General features: G+C 34.8%; 1 protein-coding gene across 5 annotated transcripts in view; it reads right to left on the minus strand.

Annotated features, from left to right (window-relative positions):
- Nucleotides 1-2298: 2298 nt before the first annotated feature.
- PPP4R3A (protein phosphatase 4 regulatory subunit 3A) overlaps nucleotides 2299-24403 on the minus strand; it is a 63518-nt gene continuing 41413 nt past the window's right edge. For 4 of the 5 annotated variants that reach the window (XM_072623085.1, XM_072623086.1, XM_072623083.1 and 1 more), the window contains 11 exons: nucleotides 20827-20904; nucleotides 20630-20746; nucleotides 19709-19864; nucleotides 18159-18290; nucleotides 17911-18013; nucleotides 16255-16413; nucleotides 7704-7873; nucleotides 6866-7008; nucleotides 5715-5905; nucleotides 4735-4961; nucleotides 2299-3558 (listed from right to left, as the gene is read on the minus strand). In XM_072623085.1, coding sequence (XP_072479186.1) covers nucleotides 3448-3558; nucleotides 4735-4961; nucleotides 5715-5905; nucleotides 6866-7008; nucleotides 7704-7873; nucleotides 16255-16413; nucleotides 17911-18013; nucleotides 18159-18290; nucleotides 19709-19864; nucleotides 20630-20746; nucleotides 20827-20904 — 1587 coding nt within the window. In that variant the 3' untranslated portion in view covers nucleotides 2299-3447. The remainder of the gene's footprint in view (nucleotides 3559-4734; nucleotides 4962-5714; nucleotides 5906-6865; nucleotides 7009-7703; nucleotides 7874-16254; nucleotides 16414-17910; nucleotides 18014-18158; nucleotides 18291-19708; nucleotides 19865-20629; nucleotides 20747-20826; nucleotides 20905-24403) is intronic. The other variant, XM_072623084.1, reaches the window with a different exon arrangement.

The raw sequence follows: 24403 nt of genomic DNA on the forward strand, positions 1-24403 counted from the left end.
GTGAATTATGAAAGAATTTAGACAGTTGCTCTGGCTACACAAGAATTTTGCTACAGCAATTATTTCTCAGAATAAGGGGGTAACCATTTGAATTTTTAAAATTTCTATTCTGAGTTTAGTCACCTACCTGTATAGAGATGTTCTGGGTGGAAAAGTATTTTAATAAAAAGGTTTTGCCTGAATTTTCAGATCTCATGATTCAAAGTCTTTGGGGGTTGTGTGTATGTAAGTTTTAAATCCACAAAATAGCCCAGTTTTAGGTGTACGAGACCACTGGTAAAATGTGAAGTCTCAAAATTCTGTATGTTATCTCTTGAGAACTGTGATAAAACAGTGACAAAAATAAAACTATGATAAAACCTCCACTGAAAAAATGGATTAAAAGATAAAAAAAATTGAAGTCCTGGGCTTTACATGGATTTAATATTTATTGTGAAAATCTATTTTTAAAATTAAGACTAAAAAACCAGAAATAAAATAAGCTAATTGGAAAATGGCTGAAAAAATTATTGCAGTCATGTTGATGAAATATTATGATTTACGACTTATATGGAATTCAAAAATGACTTGGGAAGACATTTAAGGGACATAGAAGAGAATAATATACACATCTATAATAATAAAACACTAACAAGTAGTTTTAGTCCAATAAATTGTAATAAGCAATATCATAAAGGATGGATTATGAAACCTTCTTTTCTTTCAGGAGAAGAGGGGAATCTTGGTGTGGAACAGAAAATATTCAGACATGAATGTTAGATGGCTTTGTCTGAAGGAATCCAATTAGGGAGGTGGTAAGGGGAAATTTGGTGTAAAAACAAAAGATGATAATAAAACTTAAAAAAAAATTATCAGGCAATGTACAATTTCATTAAAAATCTGGTGTGCAGAGAAAGTAATACAGAAACGACACCTATGTATCTTTGCTACATAATTGCTCTGGGAAAGTGGGTGAATGGCTATTTGCAGTGCTGGGTTGCTGAAGAGGTTTTAAATCTGTGATTTAAACTTAAATTACCAAAACTGAATTATTTGGAACATGATGATTTATTAATTGATAATCTGACAGTTCAGTCAATAATTGTTTGGCAGTTCCAGTTTTTGAATTTCCATTAATTTATTTCAAACTTAAATAATCTTTCAAGACAATGACAAACTGAAGTTGTCATTCTTTTCCTCCTGCAGGAGCACCCATATGTCCATAGTCTTTGCTTCAATGATCCTTAATATCAATAACTTAGGCAACTAAACAATCCATCAATGAAAATGAAGCTGTTAAAGGTGAAGTAGGACCAGTATTTCACTTTGTACACTGTTCCACCAAATTTATGGAGTCAAATGTTTGTACCTACCTCTCATCTTGAAAAATTAAGCACTAGGCTCAACACTTCCTTGTAACCTCAGGGTAATGAACCAGGATATAGATGGGAGAGGGTTCAAAAGGGTCAGTTTAAATTATTTTTAAACCATTAAAAAGATAACTAGCATCCTTGCTTTTTTTATACGTTAATACTTTGAAAGCCGCAAATCCTTACTTGAAAGCGTATGGGACTTTTTTGAGTAACAAATCAACCATTTTAAGGTAATTTCCCTCAACATACCTGCCCCTTACCCTCCCTAGAGTACAAAAGTGTCATTCCTCCTTTATTTGTGGGTTATAACTGTCTTCATCTGAGCTCAATGAAAACCTGGGACTCAAAGTAGCAATATGTTACATAAAATATACCTGATCCCTTACAGTTAAAACATATTCAAAGCTCTTACCATGGAAAAATTCACCAAAAATGAAGGTTTGTTTTTTTTTTTAGGACGGTAGCATTCCATCAATTTCTAGATCTTTAACAAGTTATTCTGTTTTAATATAATCTCTTAATTGGCAATGAACAATAACAAGTTACTGAAGAGTGAGCAAAATGAATGCCAAGGTAAAAGCACATGGTGCTAGAATATCAAGAAAAGTGTGTAATCCTTAAAATGGATCCTCCTTTCCTGTACATGAATTGTTATTCACATTTGCAGATACATTCTTAAAGCTACAAAATCTTTGCTTTAAAAAGGCAGGAGTGGGGGTTAGGAGTATGGGTGTTGTGTGGAGGTTAAGCATTTAACTTTATTCCCCCAAAAGAAGTTTATCACACCAAGGAAAACAGGGGTATGAGTAAATTATGTTGAATTTTAATGATGATTTTGAATAAGAGATAAAGTCTGATGGCACACTAAGTAACTTAAAACCATCACATATCTCTAGCTGGTATTCCAAAGGGAGAGGTTAAAAAAATACAACTAATACAATTTCTCTTAATCTTCACCTTTTTTTATTTTTCAAAAGTCAAATGTGTTGTTATTCTTAAATCATTCATCCTCAATTTTGATTAAAGTACCATTATCTTCCCCAGATATGAAATTTCAGGATCTCTTTGGAATACTAATTTCATGTTTCTAGGTTTAACAAAACTTTAAAATTTTAAATTCCACCCTAGTTCCCTGAATCGTTTCAAGACAGTTGCTGATGTAAATTTTAATATAAAATATTTAGTCACAAAATAGTATTGCTTTTGTATGCACATTGTTGCAAGATTACTTTGCTTCTGTCGATAAAAACTATACCATTTTCCATAAATCCTAAACAAATTAAGAACTGTGATGTAGAACAAAATTACACATGGTGAAACAGGTGCCAGCACAACATTAGGTAATATTACATCAAAAAAAAGTTTTAATGGTCCCAAATATATACTCAATAGCTAAGCATACACTCAGGGGAGGGAAAAAATAAACAAAAAAATGAAACAAAAAAAATTATGACACAAATGACCACATCTAGAATTCCACTCAATCTTTAATCAAGTAAGGACAAATTCCCCACTTAAAAAAAAATCTGCAGTTTGAAGGGCAAAGGGAACAGATAAAAAAGAGGAAACTTTATACTCAGCCCCTCCCCCACAGAGGTTTTTCCAAACCTGTTGTAGCTTGACTAAAATGTTCAGAATGTATGATTTCAAAGGCAGGTCTCTTTATACAAAGAAACTGCTGGCATTCTTACTAGAGAAGAATTAGACCATAAAAGCCCATTCTTCTAAGTCTCATACATGGTCCAAGAAAGCATATATTGATTGTAGCAACTGACCAGCCAATCCAGAGTTCCACTAACAAAACTCCTGCCCTGTTGGCTTTTTTTTTTTTTTTTGTTTCCATTTCCTTCCCTGAGAAAAGGGCAATGTGTGGTCCAAGCTGGAAAGCTCAAAGGCTTAAGTCTTTCCCCTAAATGTATATTTCCCCCTCCTGCTCCATTGAATTGGCACTTGATTAGCAGAAAGCCAAGTGTATAAGGCTGATCTACGTCAGTCATTCACAAAAGACTGCTGCTTTGTTGTGGATCTTTTGGGGGGGAGGGGCGTTTAGTAGAGAACCAGTTTTTCAACAGGAACTGATCTTAGGCAGTTGCCATTATGACTCAAGCTTTGCTTTCTTTGACAATGGTAGAGTTTCTTCCTTATCTTCATCTTCATCGTCCTCTTCATCATCATCAGGATAATCTACAAGACCCACAAGGCCTCCCTGTTTAGAAAGATAAGGGGTTTAAAAATTGCTTTTCAAAAAGATGGGCACTCTTTTCATCCTAGGGGACCCTGCCTCAAATCATAGGAGCCACTGCCAGTAACTGAAGGAGACCTTGCTTTTTCCAGTTCTGTAATATACAGAGAAATATTTTTTTTCCTTTGCTAACCCAAATTAGAGCTCTGGGCATATCTCCCCCTCCCCTAAATGGATAGTTACAATAGGTAGAGGTGGCTAGGGTTCTATGGTACTAACAGTATTATTGTACTTCAGGCATATCATGGATTAATTAAGCTTTTGTGAGTTGGAGATCTCATTACCATTTACATAGGTAAAACTGTTCTAAGTTCCTCACAACTAATTTGGAAATGAACTTGTGGAACATAATCTGTTTGGAAGTTAGAAACAAGTAGTACTGTGATTAATATTGAAAAGCAAGAGCTCTAAGGATAATTCAATGATGACACTACTGTTTGGTTTAAACACAGAAAGGTGGAATTTCTGGTCTGGTGCTTCTTAGCCCTGTTAGAGGAAAGCTGTAACGGAAGAGGAATCCCTTTATATCGGTGTTTGTCAGACATCTGTTAAGGGATGGTCCAGCAGATGGCAGCAGAGAGTCATAGCTGAAGTCACTGGAGAGGTGACAGCAGGGACCTCCTATACCATGGACCTCAGAGGCACTGTCAAAAAAAGGGTTGTAATACCAGGAAATTCCAGTGTGGAGCTTTGGGGAGTACTATATTTCACCTGTGGAGTGGGCAATACCTTGACTCTTCTACTTTACCTCATGGATAAACTATTCTTTAATATCGATGTTCCCAAAATCTATAGCTGATTTTTAGCTGGATAATAAAATGGAATACCCCTAAGACCTTTTTGTGAATTATTTATTTCTGGAAGACATTTATTTAGGCCTCTTATAAGAAAGGCTTAGACCAAATTAAAGGTTTTTAGTAATCTTAAACCTCTTCTGGTTGACTATCACTACCCTCAATGTAGAGGTTTATTCCCTAATCATAAGCTTATATTTGAGATAAGAAAAATTAAAAACAAAACTTGAATAACAAATATTAAACTTGACAAGTAATCTCTATAAGAGAATTCAAGTGGGGATACATCAGGCAAGGAAAATAACTACACAGGGAAAACTACTAAATCTCAAAGTTGAAAATATACCTTTGTAGTAATAGCTGCCGTCTGAGATGTGCTTTTAGAAACGGATCCTGGAGATCCTGGTGAACCTGGAGACCCAGGTGATCCTGGAGATCCAGGCAAATTAGTTGTGGATGACTGACTGGTAAGATTAGTCTTTGTCCCACTGGAAAGGGAAAGCTTAAAACTTGGGCTCTGGCGACCAGAAAGATTAGTTTTCAGAAGCACCTCCTTTTCTTCGGTTTCTTTTACTGAAAAGGAAATGATATTCTTAACAATCTGGAACATATACTATGCTTATTTTCATATAACCTTGCCTAAAAGTATGAAATCAATAGAATGCTACCTAACATTTGTAAGTAATAAAAAGTGGAGTCATTTAAGTTGTGCCAGTGGGCTATAACTTGCAGTTTGTAGAGAATACACACAATAATGTATTTTTATGTACTGGATTATAAGAAAAGACCTAGAGTAACTCATATTACTTCTGTCTCTCCCTCAATTATTATTTCCTCAATAAACTAAGAATCTTATCCAAATGTACAAGTCTATAACCTCACAACAGATGTAAACAGTTCCTTAAACAACATCCTATCCAGGAAATATGTGAATATAGAAAAAGATCTGCATTTTCCTTAGCATGGGGGCAATCACGGCTGCGGCAAGCTCTTTCATCTCTACAGAGACTGCAAATGGTTTATAGATTTATGTCCTTGGAAGCTGATCTAGGTACACAGAGGTTAAGTGTCTGTGGCAGAATCTGAACCCAGGTCTTTCTGATGCCAAGGCCCAAAACTATGGCAAGCTGCTTCAAAAACTGACAATTAAGTCTAAAAGAATGGTCAACCATCTCAATTAAATTTGCTTTAAAAAATGATCAATGATGACAGATTTTAAGCAGGCCACATTCACGTGCCTAAAAATAAAGCACAAACTTGAAATATATAGCCATGACTCTGGGTTAAAAAAAAAAAACAAATCCACATCTGACCCCTTTAACATACATTTCTTCCTTTCCATGAATTTACTGATTGGTTCCATAATATCTTCATCATTCTTTGTTTTGTCAGATGGAGGTACCACAGCCTCTCCATCTTCTATATCTTCATCATCAGTGTTAAACCACATTTCCTCTTCATCTTCTAGTGTTCGTGCATCTCTCCGATATCTGTGATTTCTCAAGATGGAACGCATACTGTAAACAAAATCAATTTAAAATACATTCAAAGAACTTATGGAAATAGTTCAATCATAACTTTTTACTATCCTCACAGTCCAATGCCCAATTCAATCATCTGTAGTCTTAAAAGGAAAACAGAAAACAAAACCTATCACCCTTTAGATATAAAAACACTTAGGTTGGTGAAGAGATATAAGATCTAATATCATCTTAACATTATATAAATTTAAATGATAAAGAATATTTAGATAACATACACTAACAGCCTCTATCCCAGATCGTTTTCATTATATTACAGAAAAAACTACTAATCTCTGTCTTTCAATACATCCCACTTTCCATTTCTTCTGAGAGGATTCTAAACTTATTTTACACCATGGTGTAATTTGTTGCAATGGATAATGAAGAAAGGTCTTTTTTAATGAAGTAGGCATATATGTTTGATCAACAGAAATTTTGACATTACTGTGGTAAATCTGGAAAAATTTGAAAGTTGAAATTCAAAACAGAAACAAAGTGTTGGAATGAAATTCTGATTTTACTATTGGCAAATGAAGCTGAAAACATGCAACTTTTCAACCTCTATTCTGATAAATGTGCTTGGAAACCATAGGTCAGTAGATCATGCCAACATACAAACATGAGTGGCAGTGGATAAGGCACTGGACCTAGAGTCAGGAAGACCTGGGTTCAAATCCCACAGTAGACACTATTTGGGTGACACTAAGCCAAGTTACCACTTCTTTGTGTCTCAGTTTCCTCATTTATAAAACAAAATCTATAGACTCTGTGGCATCTATGGTCATCCTTTCCAGTTCTAAATCTTAAGATCCTAGGTCTCATATATCTCATACAGGCAGAGATTAGGGAATCTCTTTCTGTTCATTTCTCCCCAAATATCAAGCCCCCTTGCATCCCTCCTTCTCCCTTTAATGAAAGTGAATAAACAATGAAGAGAGCCAAACGTGTATTCACCTGTCAAGTTTGGGATTATCTTGCCTTTCCCTTTGTTGTTCAAATCTCAGTTTTAATCCTTTAAATGTCTGTACATAATCTACATCTTCCAGTGCTTTCCAGTAATTTTCAATTACATGAGCTGTTAATGATTTTATATCTTCCTACAGAAAAGAATTATAATCATAAACCAAGAGGGAAATGTTATTTTAGGATTCTGAAGTTTTATATTTGGCTGAAATGTAGCAAATATAGCAATCTATTAAGATAAAAAAAGGTCTACGTGAATTCCTCTGAAATATCACTAAGTATGTGTAAAAAGAAACACCAGATTATCATCAGATTTAAGTGTTGAAATGTAGTGTCAAAATAGCAACTTTAGGGAACATTAGTTGAAAATGTACTTTTGAATTATTTTGTGATGTCTACTTGACAAAGTCAATTCACTATTAAAAAAAACCCCAGGAAACAAATTACCAAAAGCAAAATAATTAAAGGTCAACAGTATACTTGTCTTCAATTGATTTCTTATTCTCTTAAAATGACTACTTTGCCATCCATCATTAAAATGAATGCTTTGAAAACTATCCTATATAAGAGAATTATAACAACTCAGGTAGGACTGTTTAGTCTCTGTACTAAATTTGGGATTGAGTAGAATATAAACTTAGAAAAAATTATTTTAAATAAATACCCAGAACTTAAGTAACCCTAACACAGAGCCTATCAAACACATTCTCCTAATAGTATAATATAGCAAAATCATGGATGCAAAAACATTATGTAACCAAAAAAATTACTATATATAAATCTAAGTTAACAAAATAAAACTGTCAATCAAAAAAATTAGAGGACCCACCACTCTAATAAATTCAAACATCTCTATAATGGCAGAGTTCATTAAATTGTATCGAGATCCATTGTTGAGAAATGCTTTGACTACTGGTTCAAACAAAAAGCTTTTCATTATGTATCGGTTGTAGAATTCGTCTTTCAACCCAATGATCTTTCTCTTAAAACGAAGGGCACCTGCAAGAAAGAAGCAACTCTTATTTAACCACAAACCATTTTCATGATTTATGTTTTTTTAAAAAAGAAATTACTGCATGTTAACTACAGATATTGCATTCCTTGTTCAGAGAGAAGAGTTCACATTTCTGGAAAAGCGAAGGATTAAAAAAAAAAAGCCACCACACACGCACACACATATACACACCAAATATGTTCTTAAAAAACAATCTCTAACTTCATGAAACAATTTCTATTGAACGTGAGTTTCTTTATTGGAAACACTTTAGTTAGTAAATCCAAACCTAGCGCTTTTTTCAAAGCATGAATTTTGTCACTGATTAAAATTCTATGGACAAGATTGTTATGTTTGTGGACAAATACGGTTTATATTTTAATCAACAGTGAAGAAAACTTGAGACACATTAACTTATTGTGTATCTTACCTAACACCAGCATATTCTAATATCCTTTTACACACTAAAAGCAGAAAACTATTATTTTTAGAAGGGTATTTGTCTAGCAATTTGATGAATGGACTTTTTAGGCTGTTTCAAAATGGTTTCAACTTGGACACTCCATTTTTAAAATTTTTACTTCACCTGAAATTTGAATTTACATAATTTACTTGTGGTAAGGTACAATAAAATCAAAAAAAATTTGCCTTCCGACAATTTAGGAAGAAACTTGAAGGATATTCTTAAAAATTTGTTAGACTACTCTTATCTCAGCGAGTATGCTTTTAAAATTTTTTTTCTAGTTTTCCTTTTTTTTAAAAAATTTTTTTTTACAATTAATTAGGCTTTAACTTACAGATCAAGAGATATATTCACATCTTGAAGTATGGGGAGTTACTCAATTAAGTCACCATTCGTCAAGATCCAAATATACTCTGACAACTAGACTTCAACAAAGCCCTCTTTTCCTAAACCAAATCATCAGTAAGTTAATGCCCCAGTTATTGTAAACAGTTTAAAAAAGCATACTCACTTCATGCAGTCACATCGTCTTCGGTTGGCAAGATTAAATATTGTGTTTGTTTTTTGGATTCTTTGGAGATCATGGAAGTGGCTCGTTAAATTGCCAATTTGTTATTAATCAAGTCCTTCATGAGCAGGTAGCCAGGTAACCATGCTGACACGGTTTCTGGGTGGGAAGGCAGAGGAGTAAAGCAGCTCAATTTTTCTTCAGTTGGCAAAAAAGAGGTCCACAAGTGAATGCCAGATTAGGTACAGGTGATTATAAACTGCTCTAACAATCAAACTTATTCAAGAGTGTCTCTTCCAAAAGAAACACACTCTGGATAGGGAGTTTAAAAATAGTTTACAGAATAGTAACTGCATTTAATTTGTTTTTTTTTAACTATTAAATATTTTCTAATACATAAGCATGGTGAAGTAGACAGTTTAAAACTAAGATAGACAGGGAGACATTTTTCTGTGTAATTAGTAAGTCAAAACCTAACAAGTTTTTTTTTAAAAAAAACTTTTCTTCCCAAAGTAGCAACACTAGAAATTAAGTGTTTTTACTTTAGATAACCAAATGAAATGCAAGGAGGCAGAGATAAGTATGTGCTATATGTTCCTCAAAAATATTTCAGGTTTGGGTTAAAGTTTTATATTTGGCCAAGTAAAATAAAAGTGGAACTGTTGGGGGTTTTTATGCTGGTAGCTGGACAGAACCTGTCTGGAAAACTTGTATTCTATCAAGAAATACATTAGTTCTAAATTCTCCAGAGTTCAATAATCACTGAGAACCAAATGCCCATTTGGTTGCATGCAATTCTTAAATAGATAATTCCCCTCAAATCTCACATCCCATATTTATAAGGTTCTAACCACTTGCAATATAGATGTTACTAGTCACAGTATAAGCACGGGCCCTTGAATACTCCAAGTACTTATATAGTAAAAGGCAGTCCCTAACAAAATTTCCTAATTTCCCCAGATGACCTACAACTTGTTTGTGCAAACGTTCAACCACCATCTTCTGCTAACCTTATTTTTAAAATTTTTCCAGAGTTCCTATCAAAAAAAAAAAATATATTTTCAGGGCAGCTCCTGGGATAAATTAAGTTGTGGTTTTAGCAGTATTTAAGTGACCAAAAAATAAAATTTTGCATTATGACATACCTACATTAGTATGTCATTTTCAACTCCTTCCTTTCATTACTAAAATACCCATTTTTTTGTTTCATTATAAAATGAACAATTTGTCTTTTTAAGCATAAAGAAGGTCATGAGAATTAGTTATACAATTGCCATAAAGTTTTCAGGCTCTTTGAGTAACTAAATGGAAATCTGTTACTGAATATTTTTCTTTACTTCATTAGAAAACATATGTTTATACTTTTCAAAATATATAACACAAGGTAAAATTTCATGATTTTAAGCAGAAAAATAACAGTACTGTTTATGAAACATTCAATGTGTACATGTGCTGTACTTAATGTGGATGTAAGTTGTTAGTCATTCTTTTTTTTTCCAGCCACATTCACAAACTATGATTGTATCCAAATAGGGAGAACAGTGATAAATACAATTAGAGTACAATTATAGTAAAGAAAATTCCAACTAAATAATTTGAGTAACTTTTATATTTAATTATGGAATGTCTTACATATTTATACGTGGGTGGGATGTAATTTCGTTTTAATAAATTCTGAGAATTCAGAGTGCACACTCAGATAATTGTAGTTCATGTTTTCTTGAAATTTATACTTTATCCTTCAGACTCATGAAATTTCCTGTGGTGTCAACATATTAAGCTGGCAGTGTACAATACCCCAAATTTGCAACTATTTTGAAGAAATACTAAAAGTTACCATCCCCAAGGTTTAGCAGATAGCTATCCCAACTGAATTGTTTAACATCTAACTTTAGAGAAGCTAAGTTTTCCCTAATAGGAATACCGAAGGGAGAGAGCTCTATTAAAGTAGATGAGTGATTACTAATACTTGCCATATGGTTAACACTAAGACCTGTACTAACTTATCCTTCTAAACAGTTTTGTTGATTGTCTGATATAAAGAAAATGTATAATGATCATTTGAGTCAATCATCACTTGTAATATGCTTTATTACTGTTCATATTAAAGTATAACAATGTCCTAACTGCCTTTTCTCAATTGACACATCAACTTTTACATTTCCTCCTGGTCTATATAGGAAAGTGGTTAAAAATGTAACAAGAAAACTTAAAAGTAACTTTCAAACAAAACAATAAAGCCACTGGAATAAGACCTAGTAATCTGTTCAAGTTTTCCATCTGGATACATTAGTCAATATCTCCATGCTCCAATTATTAGAATGATGCAAATTACAAACCTAAATAGGGATCCTTTCTCTTTATCTTTTTGGTTTGCCCTTTCCCTTTGGAAGGGAACATCATCAGACAATACATTTGTACTTAAAAGGCCTTCCTTTATATATTCCACTAAGCCTAGAGGATGAATACAATAGTAAAGATATGCATTGTATGTTTTTGCTGACTTATCTGACAAATCAAAGCTATTTAAATAATAATGGCCGAAAGGAGCATGTGTAAGTGATAATATCAATGAAGAAGCCAAATATGTAGAGCAGGAAATAATTCCACTATAAATATGATAGCAAGACAAAGCAGGTGATTGAGAACTGACCATATATGCCCTCAGAATAATATGTATATATACACATATATGTGCATATTACATTTAATTATGAATACAGACCAGTAACCAATATTATCCTGAGAGAAATGTGTAATTACTCAAAAATAAAATGCTGACAGTGAAATTGTTTAAAGGGTTTGAGAAACCATGGTTTGTTGTTGTTTTTTTTAAATCCAGGTACATTTTTTAAAAGTTAATTAAAGCAACTTAAGTTCTAAATTCAACAATACAGAAGGCAAGTACTTGAATTTGAATCCCCTGAATAGAATCTGATTTTTTAAAACAAATATTTAAAAAAATAAAATGGCAAAAAACAAAATTAGTCATTATCAAGTTATTTTTATTTAGCCTCTAGGAATGGATAGTTCCAAATTCTAGTAATTTAAAAATTCGGAGTGTTATATATGTCAACTAATTATTTGAGAGACTAACAACTACATGTTCATGAACTACTTTACTGTAAACAATATTCAGAATTAAGAATTATGCTTTACAGTCAAGCCAAGTACTGAAAGATGATGAATTCTGAATATTCAATTGGACAAATACTTATTAGGCACCCACTTTTCATAAAACGGTACTGTGTTAGATGCGAAGTATAAAGAACAAGAAAAAAACTAGTCCTTACCCTGAAAGCACTTAAATATTCTACATGATGTTTGTATATACGTGCCGGGAGATAGGGGGAGAAAAGGGAGAAGATAAATAAAATACATCTAACAAGTAAGTAGAATCCAATGGAATTTGAAGATGAAAGGCATCATTATGTAAGTCAGGAGTAACGGTTTTGGAAAGGTGGTAACACCAGAGCAGACTGAAAGAGAATTCTGGCAACTGAAGACAGGAAGGAAGGTGGGGGTTGGGGGTGGAGGGCCACAGGGGACAATTTATAGCAATGCAATAAGACAGGGGATGGAATGCCAAATTCAGGGAATGCTAGCAGCCCACTGAGATCTTGAAGGGGAATTTTAAAAAAACAGGTAAAGAAGGAAGAAGTCAGAATGTGAAAGGTGAAATGTCAGGTGAAAGAATCGAAATTTTATCCTACAGGAAATGGGGAGCCACTGAATATGTTTAAGCAAGGGGTAACAGTCAGACCTGTCTTAGGAGTAACAATCAAACCTGTCTTACAAAAGATTACTGTAGCAGCTATGTGGCAAATGGATTAGAGAAGGAAAGAATGGAAGCAAGAAGACTAGGTGAAAAGTAAGGAGTGACTTAAATGGAATTAGAATTAGGTGAGGCAGCTGCTCGTACAACAAATAAAATACTGGGTTTAATTCACGCCTGAATTAAAATTCGAAAATTACTAGCTGTGTGGCCCCAGTGGTCAAGTAGTGACACTTGACACCTCGGTCTGCCTCAGTATCCTCAATTGTAAAGTGAGGATAACAACATCTATCTCAAAGGGTTGTGGTAAGGATCAATTAAGATAATTATAATATTAAGAACAATGTCCAGTGCACAGTAGGTGCTAGATAAATGCTTATTTTTCCCCTCCAGCTACCTGAGTGAAGAGAAATGAACAGACTCAAGAGATGGCAGAACTGACAAGATCTGGCAACTGACTAGATATGAATCAAGTATAACTAAGGTTATAAACTGAAATGACTGGGAACACATAACACCCTCATCAGAAATAGTAAAGTCTGGAGGAACAGTTGTTTACAAGGGAAAGAAATGAATGGTTTTGGCCAACTGAATTTGAGGTGATGATAGATGAGATCCAGATGTCCAGCAAGTAGCTGACAAAAAAAGACTAAAGTTCTAAAGATGATTCAGGAGTGATCTGCATATTGGTGATGGCTGACACCACAGAAGCTGAAAGAATGACCAAGAAGAGAATAAAAAGAGAAGAGGGCCAAGGATAGAGCTTTGGCAAAACTCAAGGTAGTGGATGAAAGACATATCATACAACGAAGAAGACTAAGCAACAGTCAGATGGGCAGAAGAACCACTAAAGATAGCCTTGGTAAAGCCACACAAGACAGTATTCAGAAAGTATCAAAAAGCTGCAGACTTCAGAGAAAACAAGGAATAAGGTCACTGGATTTAGCAGTTAAAAAACTGTCAGTAACCTTGAAGAGAGAAGTTTCATTGGAGAAGTACAGTACAAAGCCAGATTGCAAGGGGTTGGGGGAAGCGAAGGAATATTAATTAAGTAGCTACTATGTGCCAGACACTGTGCTAAGCACTTTACACATATATTTATCTTATCTGAGCCTAATAACAACTCTGGGAGGTAGGTGTTATTACCCCCATCTTGCAGTTAGAAACTGAGGCAGACAGAAGTGAAGTGATCAACCCCTGAACACCCAACTAGTTAAGTGTCTGAGGTTAAGATTTGTACTCAGGTCTATTCTAACTGAAGGCTCATTTGCACCTGGCTGGAGGGAGTGGGAGGTGAACCACTGGAGCCAGTAGGTATAGAAGACAATTTTTAGGTTTGAAAGGGAAAAGAAGGAGGGTTATAAGACAGCAGCATATGAGAGGATGCAGTAGGCTCAAAGGAAGGTTTTTTTCCCCTCTAAGACTAGAAGGACTGAGCATGTTTGTAGGTAATTAAAAATAAGCCAGTAGATAAAAATAAACCAGTAGATAGACTAAAGATTTGGAGGGGTTGGAGAAGGAGGGAAGAAAGAACAAAAGGGAAAATCTCCCAGATTAGATTAGAGGAATGGGGGAAAGAATAAGAACAAGAGTTAAAGTAGAGGGGTCTGGCCTTGTCAAAAGACAGGCTATCTCCTCTGAGGATAAAACAATGGAGGTAAGTATGGGTGAAGACAGAGAGCTCCAGGCTTGGAGTTGGGAAGACCTGAGTTCAACTCTGGTTTCAGACACTTACTAGTTGTGTGACCCTGGGCAAGTTACTTTAACCCTATTTGCCTCAGTTTCTCATCTGTAAATTGAGCTGGAGAAGGAAATGGCAAACTACTCTAGTATCTTTGCCAAGAAAACCCCAAATGGGGTCATGGAGAGTTGGACAAGACTAAACAACAACAATAAAGGTATGCAGAGAGAAGACAATGAAGCTCCAAATGACGGCTTCAAATTTTGCAGTTAAAATATCAAGTAAAACATTCTGTTGAGAAAAGTGTTGTGTTCATCCTTTGTTGCCGAAGAAGACCATGCCATAAGAGAAATGATAACACGACTTGTTTTGAGTGAGGGAGGGCTGTGCAGGTCACCAGCCTCACTTCTCCTCCTGAACCATCTGAATCCAGTGACCAGATATTCATCAGGATGACTGGAGATGACCCAGCATGAGGCAATTGGGGTTAAGTGACTTGCCCACGGTCACACAGCTAGTGAGTGTCAAGTGTCTGAGGTGAGATTTGAACTCAGGTCCTCCTGACTCCTGCACTGGTGCTCTATCCACTGCACTACCTAACGCCCCTAGCTAAGAAAAGTGGTATATGTAGTGATGGTGAAGAGGTGGTAGGGTATGGGCTGAAAGTATGAATAGCCTCTAAGGCTAGTATCAAAGAAAAATTAAAAAGGATACTACACAGAAGTGGGGGCCCAGCTAAAATGATAAAATAATTTCTACTATATGTAGTTAACATATTTCCCTGACTTTCTTCAAAAAAAAAGAACAGTATGAGAAATGGTATGGGTAAATCAGGGCTTAGGACTAGCAGGCATGACAAACAAGGAATCAAGGGTAGAAGGATTTCAGTTGAATTTGGTCAAGATTGTGACAAGAAGAAAGTATGGGAGGACAGAGTAGGAATGAGAGACCCAAGAGAATAGGAGCTGGAATTTGCACTGACAAAAATAACAGGCAGAAGAGAGCAATGAAAAGAGGAAAATGTGATCAGATTGGAGAATCTCAGAGTTCAAAATCATGGAGGTAGCAGCTTACTGGTGAAATTCCTGTGGATGGCTATGATCAACTGAAGAGGTAGGTCACAGGAGCTGGGGAGACTAATAAATTAGAGGCCAGAATAGTCCAAGGAACATCAAATTATACACTGAACTTGATAAGAAAGAGGAGTGATAGAGGCTGGTAGCACAAAGATCTAGGGTGGGTAAAGAGATACATGAAGTAAACTTCAAATTATGAAAAGTTGCTGACTGATGGTAACACAGGGAGCATGATGGTGGTAATGGAAAAGCACACTGTCTCATCCTAGACTAACATGTTAAAGGAACTGAAAGCACTGGGGAAGGTGACCAGGGAGACGGAAAGAATGTGAAAAAAAGTAATCTAGGATGATGAGAATTTGTTACTGCTAGAGATAAGGTTCTAGAGGGTAAAATGGAAAGGTGGTGGTAATGGGGAGCAAAAGAAGAAAGGGACTGAGGGGGTGGAGGGCAGAGAGGAAAAGTACTGGATGGAGATGGAAATATCAGAAGTAGGAAGGCTGTTTTTTTGTTTTTTGCTTTGAGGAACTGTGAATGAAAGGGATTAGGCCAATAAGAGCTGTAAATTTGCTAGCAAAGGATTGAGTAAATACTAGGTGACCAGGGTCCCCATCTTTTAGTATTCTATAATGTTGGAAGTAGAGGGTGGGAGGTATAGAAATGGTAGGGTTAGGGTTAACCAAAACATGCCTTTAGTTCACAAAACATATGGTGGTTACTGTAATCTGCTCATTCCAGAAAATTAAAAGTAATCAATAATCTGCATACATATTTATTGATTATTCTAAAATTATGGGGAAAAAATAAAACCATTTGATTCCAATAATACAGCAGTAATCTTTTCACTATGGTAATGGTTGGTCCTATTAGAAGTAACACTTACATAATGCCAAGAAAGCATGCTTTGAGGCCATGAGAACTAGTACTCTCCGTAGGATATCCTTATTAATAATGTAATTCTTTATGTGGTAGGTATGATGTTCCACGCAGAAGGTTAACAATTCCAACACAAGTGCCAATAACTGGGCAGTTTGAAAGTCATCTAAAATAAATAAATGTAATCATGAAAAATTCTTTATTATGACAATATTTCCTTGCTCCTAAAATGAGAAAGTTAGAAATATGTAATAGTTTTGACATTTCTGAAAAGAGCTATAGTTTCACATCAAAATCTCTATTCAAATCTCCTAAACCCAATAAAGGAAAATATGGAGAAAAAAAGAAAAAGCAACCTGACTTTTAAGTAACATCAGTACAAGAAGGGGAATACAAGAGATCATCAAAATGGGAAAGGGTCCCACATGTACAAAAATATTTATAGCAGCACTCTTTGTAGTGGCCAAAAACTGGAAATCAAGGGGATGCCCATCAATTGGGGAATGGCTGAAAAAGGTGTAATATATGAATGTAATGGAATACTATTGTGCCATAAGAAATGACGAACAAGAAGAGTTCAGAGAGGCCTGGAAGGACCTATATGATCTGATGCTGAGCGAAAGGAGCAGAACCAGGAGAATTTCGTGCACAGCAATGACCACACTGTGCGAGAGTTTTTTCTGGTAGACTTGAAACTTCATAACAATGCAAGAACTTAAAAAAAAAAATTCCCAATGGTTTTCTAAGGCAAAATGCCTTCCACACTCAGAGAAAGAACTATGGAATTCATTCGCAGAATGTAGCAGATCATTTGTGAGTGTGCGTGTGCGTGTGTATTATGTTTTGATTTATTATATGATTTCTTCCATTTATTTTAATTCATCTACACAGCATGACTATAGTGAAAACATATTCAATAGGAAAGTATGTTTAGATCCTATATAGAATTGTATGCCATCTTGGGGAGGGAGAGAAGAAAAATCTAAGTTTTATGGTAGTGATTGTAGAACATTAAAAAAGAAAAAAGAACAAAGGGGAAGAGTTCAGTCAAGTTTCAAAATTCACAATTTAACCAAAAAATTTTATAGGTGTATTTAAATTTTTATTTTAAAAAGTAGCTCCTTGCATTAGTTCATTGATAAAATAATTGTATTGGGTAAGATACTCTTAACTAGGAACTTCAGTTGAAGTTCTTGAAAATTTAAAGAAAACAAAGTTTTCCAATGTACAATGCAGAAAAGCTAAACAAATTAAAAAACTGAAGTGTCCTTACAAGGAAAGTGTAAGACAATACAACTATCTAAACTATTTACAGGCACTCAAGATTCATCTCCTTTGCCCCCACTTTACTTCGCCTTTGTAAATAAGGTGAAGTGCAAATACTATTTACCAAAAAAAGTTTAGTTCTAGATTCTAAAAGGAATATCACAGAAGAAGTATAACTAAAACAAATTTTGCTATTCCCCTTATAGGATTCTATTATATCTTGTAAATCTCAATTTTTGTGGCAAAGCTAATATTAACAATAAAATCTTAATTCAAAATGATTCTGGAGGAAATCAGAATTCAACAAATTTCAATATCTACTTTGAACTTCAACAGATAGTCAAATCTAAATCATAAAATTTAAAAAAATTAACAAATATAAACTATTTCATCTTACCTTTACTAGGCTTCTCCTCTGTTGTGTTTGCCAGCAAAGGAGCTGTAAGAACATGCATGCAGTGCTTATAGAAGAAACCCAGAAATTCAGTCTTTTCAGTTTTCTAAGGAATTAAAGAAACTTTCATGAAATTTAATTGCACAGGTTAATAAGTCTAGGGACTTATTAATAATCACTAAGGACAGGAATATTACGATAACCATGAAGGTTACAAAACCCAGGAAGTGCAAAAAATAGCTATTGCTTACGTTGGCAGTGGCTAGCATGTTCTCCGGGTCAACTAAAGTTCGAAGCAGACCCATGAGCTGGACTGCTCCTCCAAGTTCAGGATCTGTATCACAAATCATATGTTCTATAATAAGGTTGATAAGCAGAATATCCTGGTGAGAAGAACACACACAAAAAGGCCCATTATTATAGGATGAAAGCGGTATTAAAAAAAACAACACATTAAAATATAAACTACAGCATTAATTTTCATCACCCTTCTAACTAATGTTTCCTATTGTTAATACAATGTAATAATGGGAGAAATTGATTTAAATTTTTAACAGGTCTATAATTGAAGTATACAGTTACATGGTATTGATAAAATATCACGGAAAACTAGCAGCTGACCTTTTCAGTGCCTTTTTATGTGACCTTGGCCAGTAAATCATATATATTGTTAAAGAGGGTAGGAGGTTCAGTAGAAAAATCCTGTTTACTCTTGCATACCATAGAAAGAAATGGTATGGAAGCAGAATAGCCTTTCTTATAAAAGCAAAGCAGAAAAGTGGGTAGAGAATTGAAATAACATGTCTGCTACATATAGAGTGGATGCTAAGAGTTCATTTAACTACATTAGGTACACCGATGAACAATAAGTTGATATCAACAGGAAAAGGTATAAACCATTTCCTGCAGTACCCAATACATTATAGGTACTTAATAAATGTTTGCTTTAAATGTGATGTGGCCTGCAATAATAATTAATGCTAAAAACTTAGTTCTAAAGATTGCTTGACAAAAAGAAAATCAAATTACATCTTTTTAAATAGTTTAAATGGACTTAATGCCATTGCTTAAATATAATTCTAAAAATAAAATATTTAACAGTAATTTAAGGATAATTTTAAAAGAACCCCCAAATAAGTTGGTTCTAAGCTTAACAGCATGGAGAAATGATTAACAATTAAACACAACCCTCCCCCCCAAATTACAGCATTCAAAATAAACTCTAGCTTATTTTTAAAAAATCATATTAAAATTGCCAAAGGGACATTCTACTATCACAATGGTTTTACTAAAGAAATAGCATAATTCACATTCTCATATAAAATAATTTTAGTCATTTAAACAGAGATCTGCATTCCCCATTACGTCCTATTTCCCCTCTGGGTTAGGCCAGCAGAATCAAAAGTGCTATTAAAATTTTAAAATGCTTCCTTTAAAAATTTTATGAATTATTTTAGGAACATAATCCTGGCAAATATAAATTTTCCTTGTTAAGTTATTAATAATCTTTATAAGCACAATCTGAAACTGATTAAATAGTATGTACAAGGCAAGAAAACAAGTAAATGACAGAACAAGAAATAAACCTGATTCTCAGGATTTTTAAACTGACAAGATGGATTAACAACTTAATGAACCCAAAAGATAAGTATTAAATTTGTAGAAGAATAGAAGACAACATTTAACTCCTTTACCACTGGTTAGGTAGAACTATATGCTTTCCTCTTTCCCATTTAAAAATATCCAGTACTTAAATCTTTAAGTTTAAGAAATATTTACTATTAGTGCAAATAATATTTACCTTGTTGGTTATTTTTTGCTCTGTTAACTTCTTACTTACATCATCGTTCTGTTGTGCCTCCTGCATGACAAACTCTCGTACCATGGATGGATTATATTCAACCAAGTATGAGAATATATCAGTAGCAGCACTTCGCACCTGTGCATCATCCATACCCTGTAGATTAAAAAGTACTTTTCTTTTTCTAAAAACACATGGAACATGGGAGACATACATATTTTGGGCATTCTTTCTATAACTTCAAATTTTTGTTTGTTATTCAATTTTAAAATCTTAGTTGATACTAGATTTCAGGGCTGAAAATGAAAAATCGTTATCAATGGATTTTTGAACGAGTGTCAATTTAGTAAAAGTCTCAAGAATTTATTTTGCCTGAAATAATATCCAATAATGAAGTGGATAATTTTGCTTTCAGAGATTTTTTCACTTCTAGCTCTTTTTTTCAGTTGGCTCTACTGCCCCCAAAGTTGCCTTGCCTACCTAAAGATGACTCTGTCCTCAGGCATCCTCAATGACTGGTGAGTCCCTGCATGGAGATCCCCAATAAGAATCCCCACACTTCACTTTCAGCTGACTCTTTGGTCTGTTCCACCTCCCTACCAGCTTCATTGTCCATATATATGGGTATCTCTGCCCCATTTTATATTCTGTCTTCCCTGTTAGAATGTAAGTCTCTTGACAGTAGGGAGCATCTTGTTTCTTGTTTTTGTATCCCTAGAGCTCATTACAGTACTGGGCACATAGTAAGTGCTTAATATATACTCTGACAGTTCGAATAAAAGGATTCAATATACTATTCCCAGAGATAATTCATAAGATCTTCATAAATCCAGTTTAAATGGTTTTTGTAGAGCTGACATATTAAAAAACATAGTTCTTGTTTATAATAATTAGGATTTAGAGAAAATGAACTAAACTTACAAGGATGACTTCTAGAGCTGGTAGAATGCCCATACTTGACAATGTCTTAAAAAAAGCATCTCTGTTTTGGGGCTGTAATGTTTGGGAAAATGCACAGAACTCTTTAAGAAAATTAACCTGAAATTAAGAAAAAAAATAGTGAATAGAAAGGTTGAATGCTAATTGGTTTATTATTTTCATAACACATAAATTCTTACCAATTCTTGTCTCTTTTCTTCATCTGTTGCTTCATCTGTTAGTTGTGCGAACAAATCTGTCAAAAACTTTTCATCTTCCTACAATACCAAATGATGACCATTAAAAATTAGTGCTCAAAATTAATCTTAAGATAGTAGCTGCAATGTAAGGTTATCATGGAAAATGTAAATTACTACTGTGGAAAAAACACAACAAAATGCCAAAGACACCAAACAACACAACTTCTTTAAATCTCTAGCTGAATGAGTTTTATTTTAACAGAATCGTTTTATTTTAACCATTTTCTGGGAAAGTTAGCCCTCTCCCAATACATCAGCTCAACTAAATTAAAATTCAAGAAGGCAAAATTCAAGAACTACTCTATTACTAGCTATAAAATATTTTTTATCAAACACTCCAAGGATGAGAATATGGACAGCAAACTCATCAAAATTGTAGGTGAGAGAAAACTAAGAGGACAGCCAACAACACTGGATGATAGGATTGAAAATAAGATCAACAAGCTAAAAAGTTGACCTAAATTAATAAGATAAAATTTTCTTTCCTTTTTTACTATTATGATCGACAAACATGGGTATTTTTTTATATAAAAACCAGAAAAAGGAGGCTGTATCACAAACTATTACATACTATTTTTTAAAAAGTATAAATAACTCAGTAGTTCCAACATAGCTCCACTTACTGAGAGTACCTTTTTGAATGTCCTTCTGCTCCCTTCTGTGTATTTTGAAAATGTTTCATTGACACTTGTTTTTTCGCATCACTACTTCTGCCCTTTCAATTCCTTCCATAAATACCCCTTCCCCCAAAAATAAAGCCCTATTTTTCTTTTAAAAAAAAAAATCATTTAAGCAAAACAAATCTACACATTGGCTGTATTTGAGAATATATGACTCATTCTGTACATCTAGTTCATCGGCTCTCTTCTGAAAGGTAGGCAGCATGATTCATTATCAGTACAAGATGAAAATTAATACTGATAGTCTTTAACATGAGTTTTTAAAAAATCAGTGCCATCATTACGAGGGGGAAGAAAATAGCAGTTCATCTAGAAGTTTTAGGGGTCTTTGAATTGCAATCTTAACATGAGCAAGCATTGCAATGTGGCAGCCAAGAAAGCTAATTCAATCTTCAGATACCAGTTCATCTAGAAGTTTTAGGGGTCTTTGAATTGCAATCTTAACATGAGCAAGCATTGCAATGTGGCAGCCAAGAAAGCTAATTCAATCTTCAGATACATAAAGAGTGGCATTAGTATCCAGGAGCAGCTGAAGTTCTAGGGATATTTAGCCTGGAGAATATATAGCTAGGCTACGACAACTAAGTACCCGAAGGACCATAAAGTGGAAAAGGTATTAGATTTATTCTACTTGGCTCCAGATGTTACTATTAGAAATGAGTGAAAAATGAAGGAAAAAGTTCCTCAAAAAAATCTGAGTTATCCAAAGGTAAAATCAGTTGCCTTGAAGGTATAGGGTCATTCCTCAATGAATTTCAAACAAAGGTTGGACTGATAACTTTCTGTTAAGCAGGAGGGAATTTCTGTTCAGGTATTGGCTGGACTAGATAACCTCTGAGGTTTCTTTCTTGAGATTCTGCAATGTATATACCACTTTTAAGACTTAATGCCTTGCTAGAAAATTGTGTTTCAGATGCATTTTTCATTTACTTCAAAAAATTTAGACGTAAATCTAGACTCTATCTAGAACGTCATGACAGAACTAGTTTTCACATTGCCACAAAATTATTTGAATGGCCAAATATCATCACCGACAATCAATAAACAATAAGCATTATTTAAGTGCTTACTTAAATTATGGAGCCAGGTTGTGAAGAGCTTAATGGCTGGAGATAGAGAGGCAAAAACTGTACCTGCCCAAGGGGTTCAGTTTAATGGGGGAGACAATGTACAAATAACAAGGCACATACATGTAGTAAATGGGAGGTAATCTTAGATTGCAGGTACTAAAAGTGAGTGGTGAAGGTGGACTAGGAAAGGCCTCTTGTATAAGTGGGATATGAACTGAGTCCTGAAGAAAGCCAGGAGATGGACATGAGAATGGAGGGCATTCCAGACATGGAGGACAACCAATGAGAAAGCATGGAAGTGAGCAAGGAACAGTAAGAAGGCTAATGATGCACCACAAGAGTATGCAGAGGGGTGTAAAAAGACTGGAAAACAGTAAGGGGTCACGTTATTAAAAGTAAAAAAAACCAAAAAAATAACTATATATTTGATCCTGAAAAGAATAGGGAGAAAGGAGGGGAAGGCAGGGAGGGGGAAGAGGAAGAAAAAAGAAAAAAATGGTCAGAATTTTGTGTTAGGAAAATCACTTTGGCACCTGATTAGAAGATGGACTAGAGAGGGAAAAGACTTGAGGCAGGGAGACTAATCAGAATGTCAGAAGAAGAGATATATACAAGAGACAAAGGAAAGGCAGAAATTTTAAGATCTGGTGGCAGACTGGATATGTGTGGTGAGTGTAAGTGATGAATTGAGGATGACACCTAAGTTGAGAGCCTGGGTGACTGGTGATGGCTTTTAGAGTAATAAGGTAGAAGAGGGGCACATGGTAGGGAAGATAATGGTAGAGAAGATAGCTGCTCTGGGTAAGCTGAGTTTAAGATGTCTATGGGACATCTAATTTGAAACATCCCAGTAGTCAGTAGAAGATACAAAAAATGGAGGTCAGAAGAGAAGTTAGTGCTGGATAAATCTAAGAATCTTTGGTACAGAGATACAAAGAAAAAGTAAAAAAAGGTCCCCGTCTTCAAGAAACTCACATTTTAATGGAGAAGATATATGTGTACATGTAGTGTGTGCATGCACACATTTGTGGTCATTTCCTATATATCTTGGATATCACCTATCAGATTAGCTGTCCCTCCCTCTTCCACCCCCCCCTGTCAAAACCCACCCCTACCTCTTTAGCCCTTATCCCCACTTTTTATTCGATAGTGTTTTGATGCTGTTTGTGCAAAATCTTTTCATTTTCATGTAATTAAAATTATTAACTGAAACATACAAGATAAATACAGAGCATATAGAAGTTAATCTTAAGAGAGAGCGCTGGCAGTTGGGAAAGGCCTCCTGGAGGTGATACTTGAGCTGAGCTTTAAAGGATGCCACAGATTCTTAGAGCTGGAGGCTGGGAAATAAAGCATTCTAGGTGCTTTCTAGGTGACACAGAAAGGCAAAGAGAGAGGAGATGGAATGTCCTTTGAGAGAAACAGCAAGAGGACTAGTATGGATGGTTCATGGAGTATATGGAGAAGAATGTAAAAAGTCCAGAAATGTAGGAAGGGACCAGGTTGTGAATAGCTTTAATATCAGTGAAAAGACTTTATCCTTCATCCTGGAGATAGATAATAGGAAGTCACTGAATTTTACTGAGTAGTGGTGGAGTGAAACAGTCAGACTTACACTTTTCAGAAAATCCATTTGGTAGCTAAGGGAAGGACAGACTGGAGACAGGAGAGACTTGAGGCATGGAAATTAGTCCAAGAGGAGATGATGTGGGTCTGAGTTAGGGTGGTGGCTGTATCAGTGGAGAGAAGGGACATAAATGACTGAAG

This window comes from Notamacropus eugenii, chromosome 7 (genome assembly GCF_028372415.1).
Source record: "Notamacropus eugenii isolate mMacEug1 chromosome 7, mMacEug1.pri_v2, whole genome shotgun sequence".
Classification (NCBI taxonomy): Eukaryota; Metazoa; Chordata; class Mammalia; order Diprotodontia; family Macropodidae; genus Notamacropus; species Notamacropus eugenii.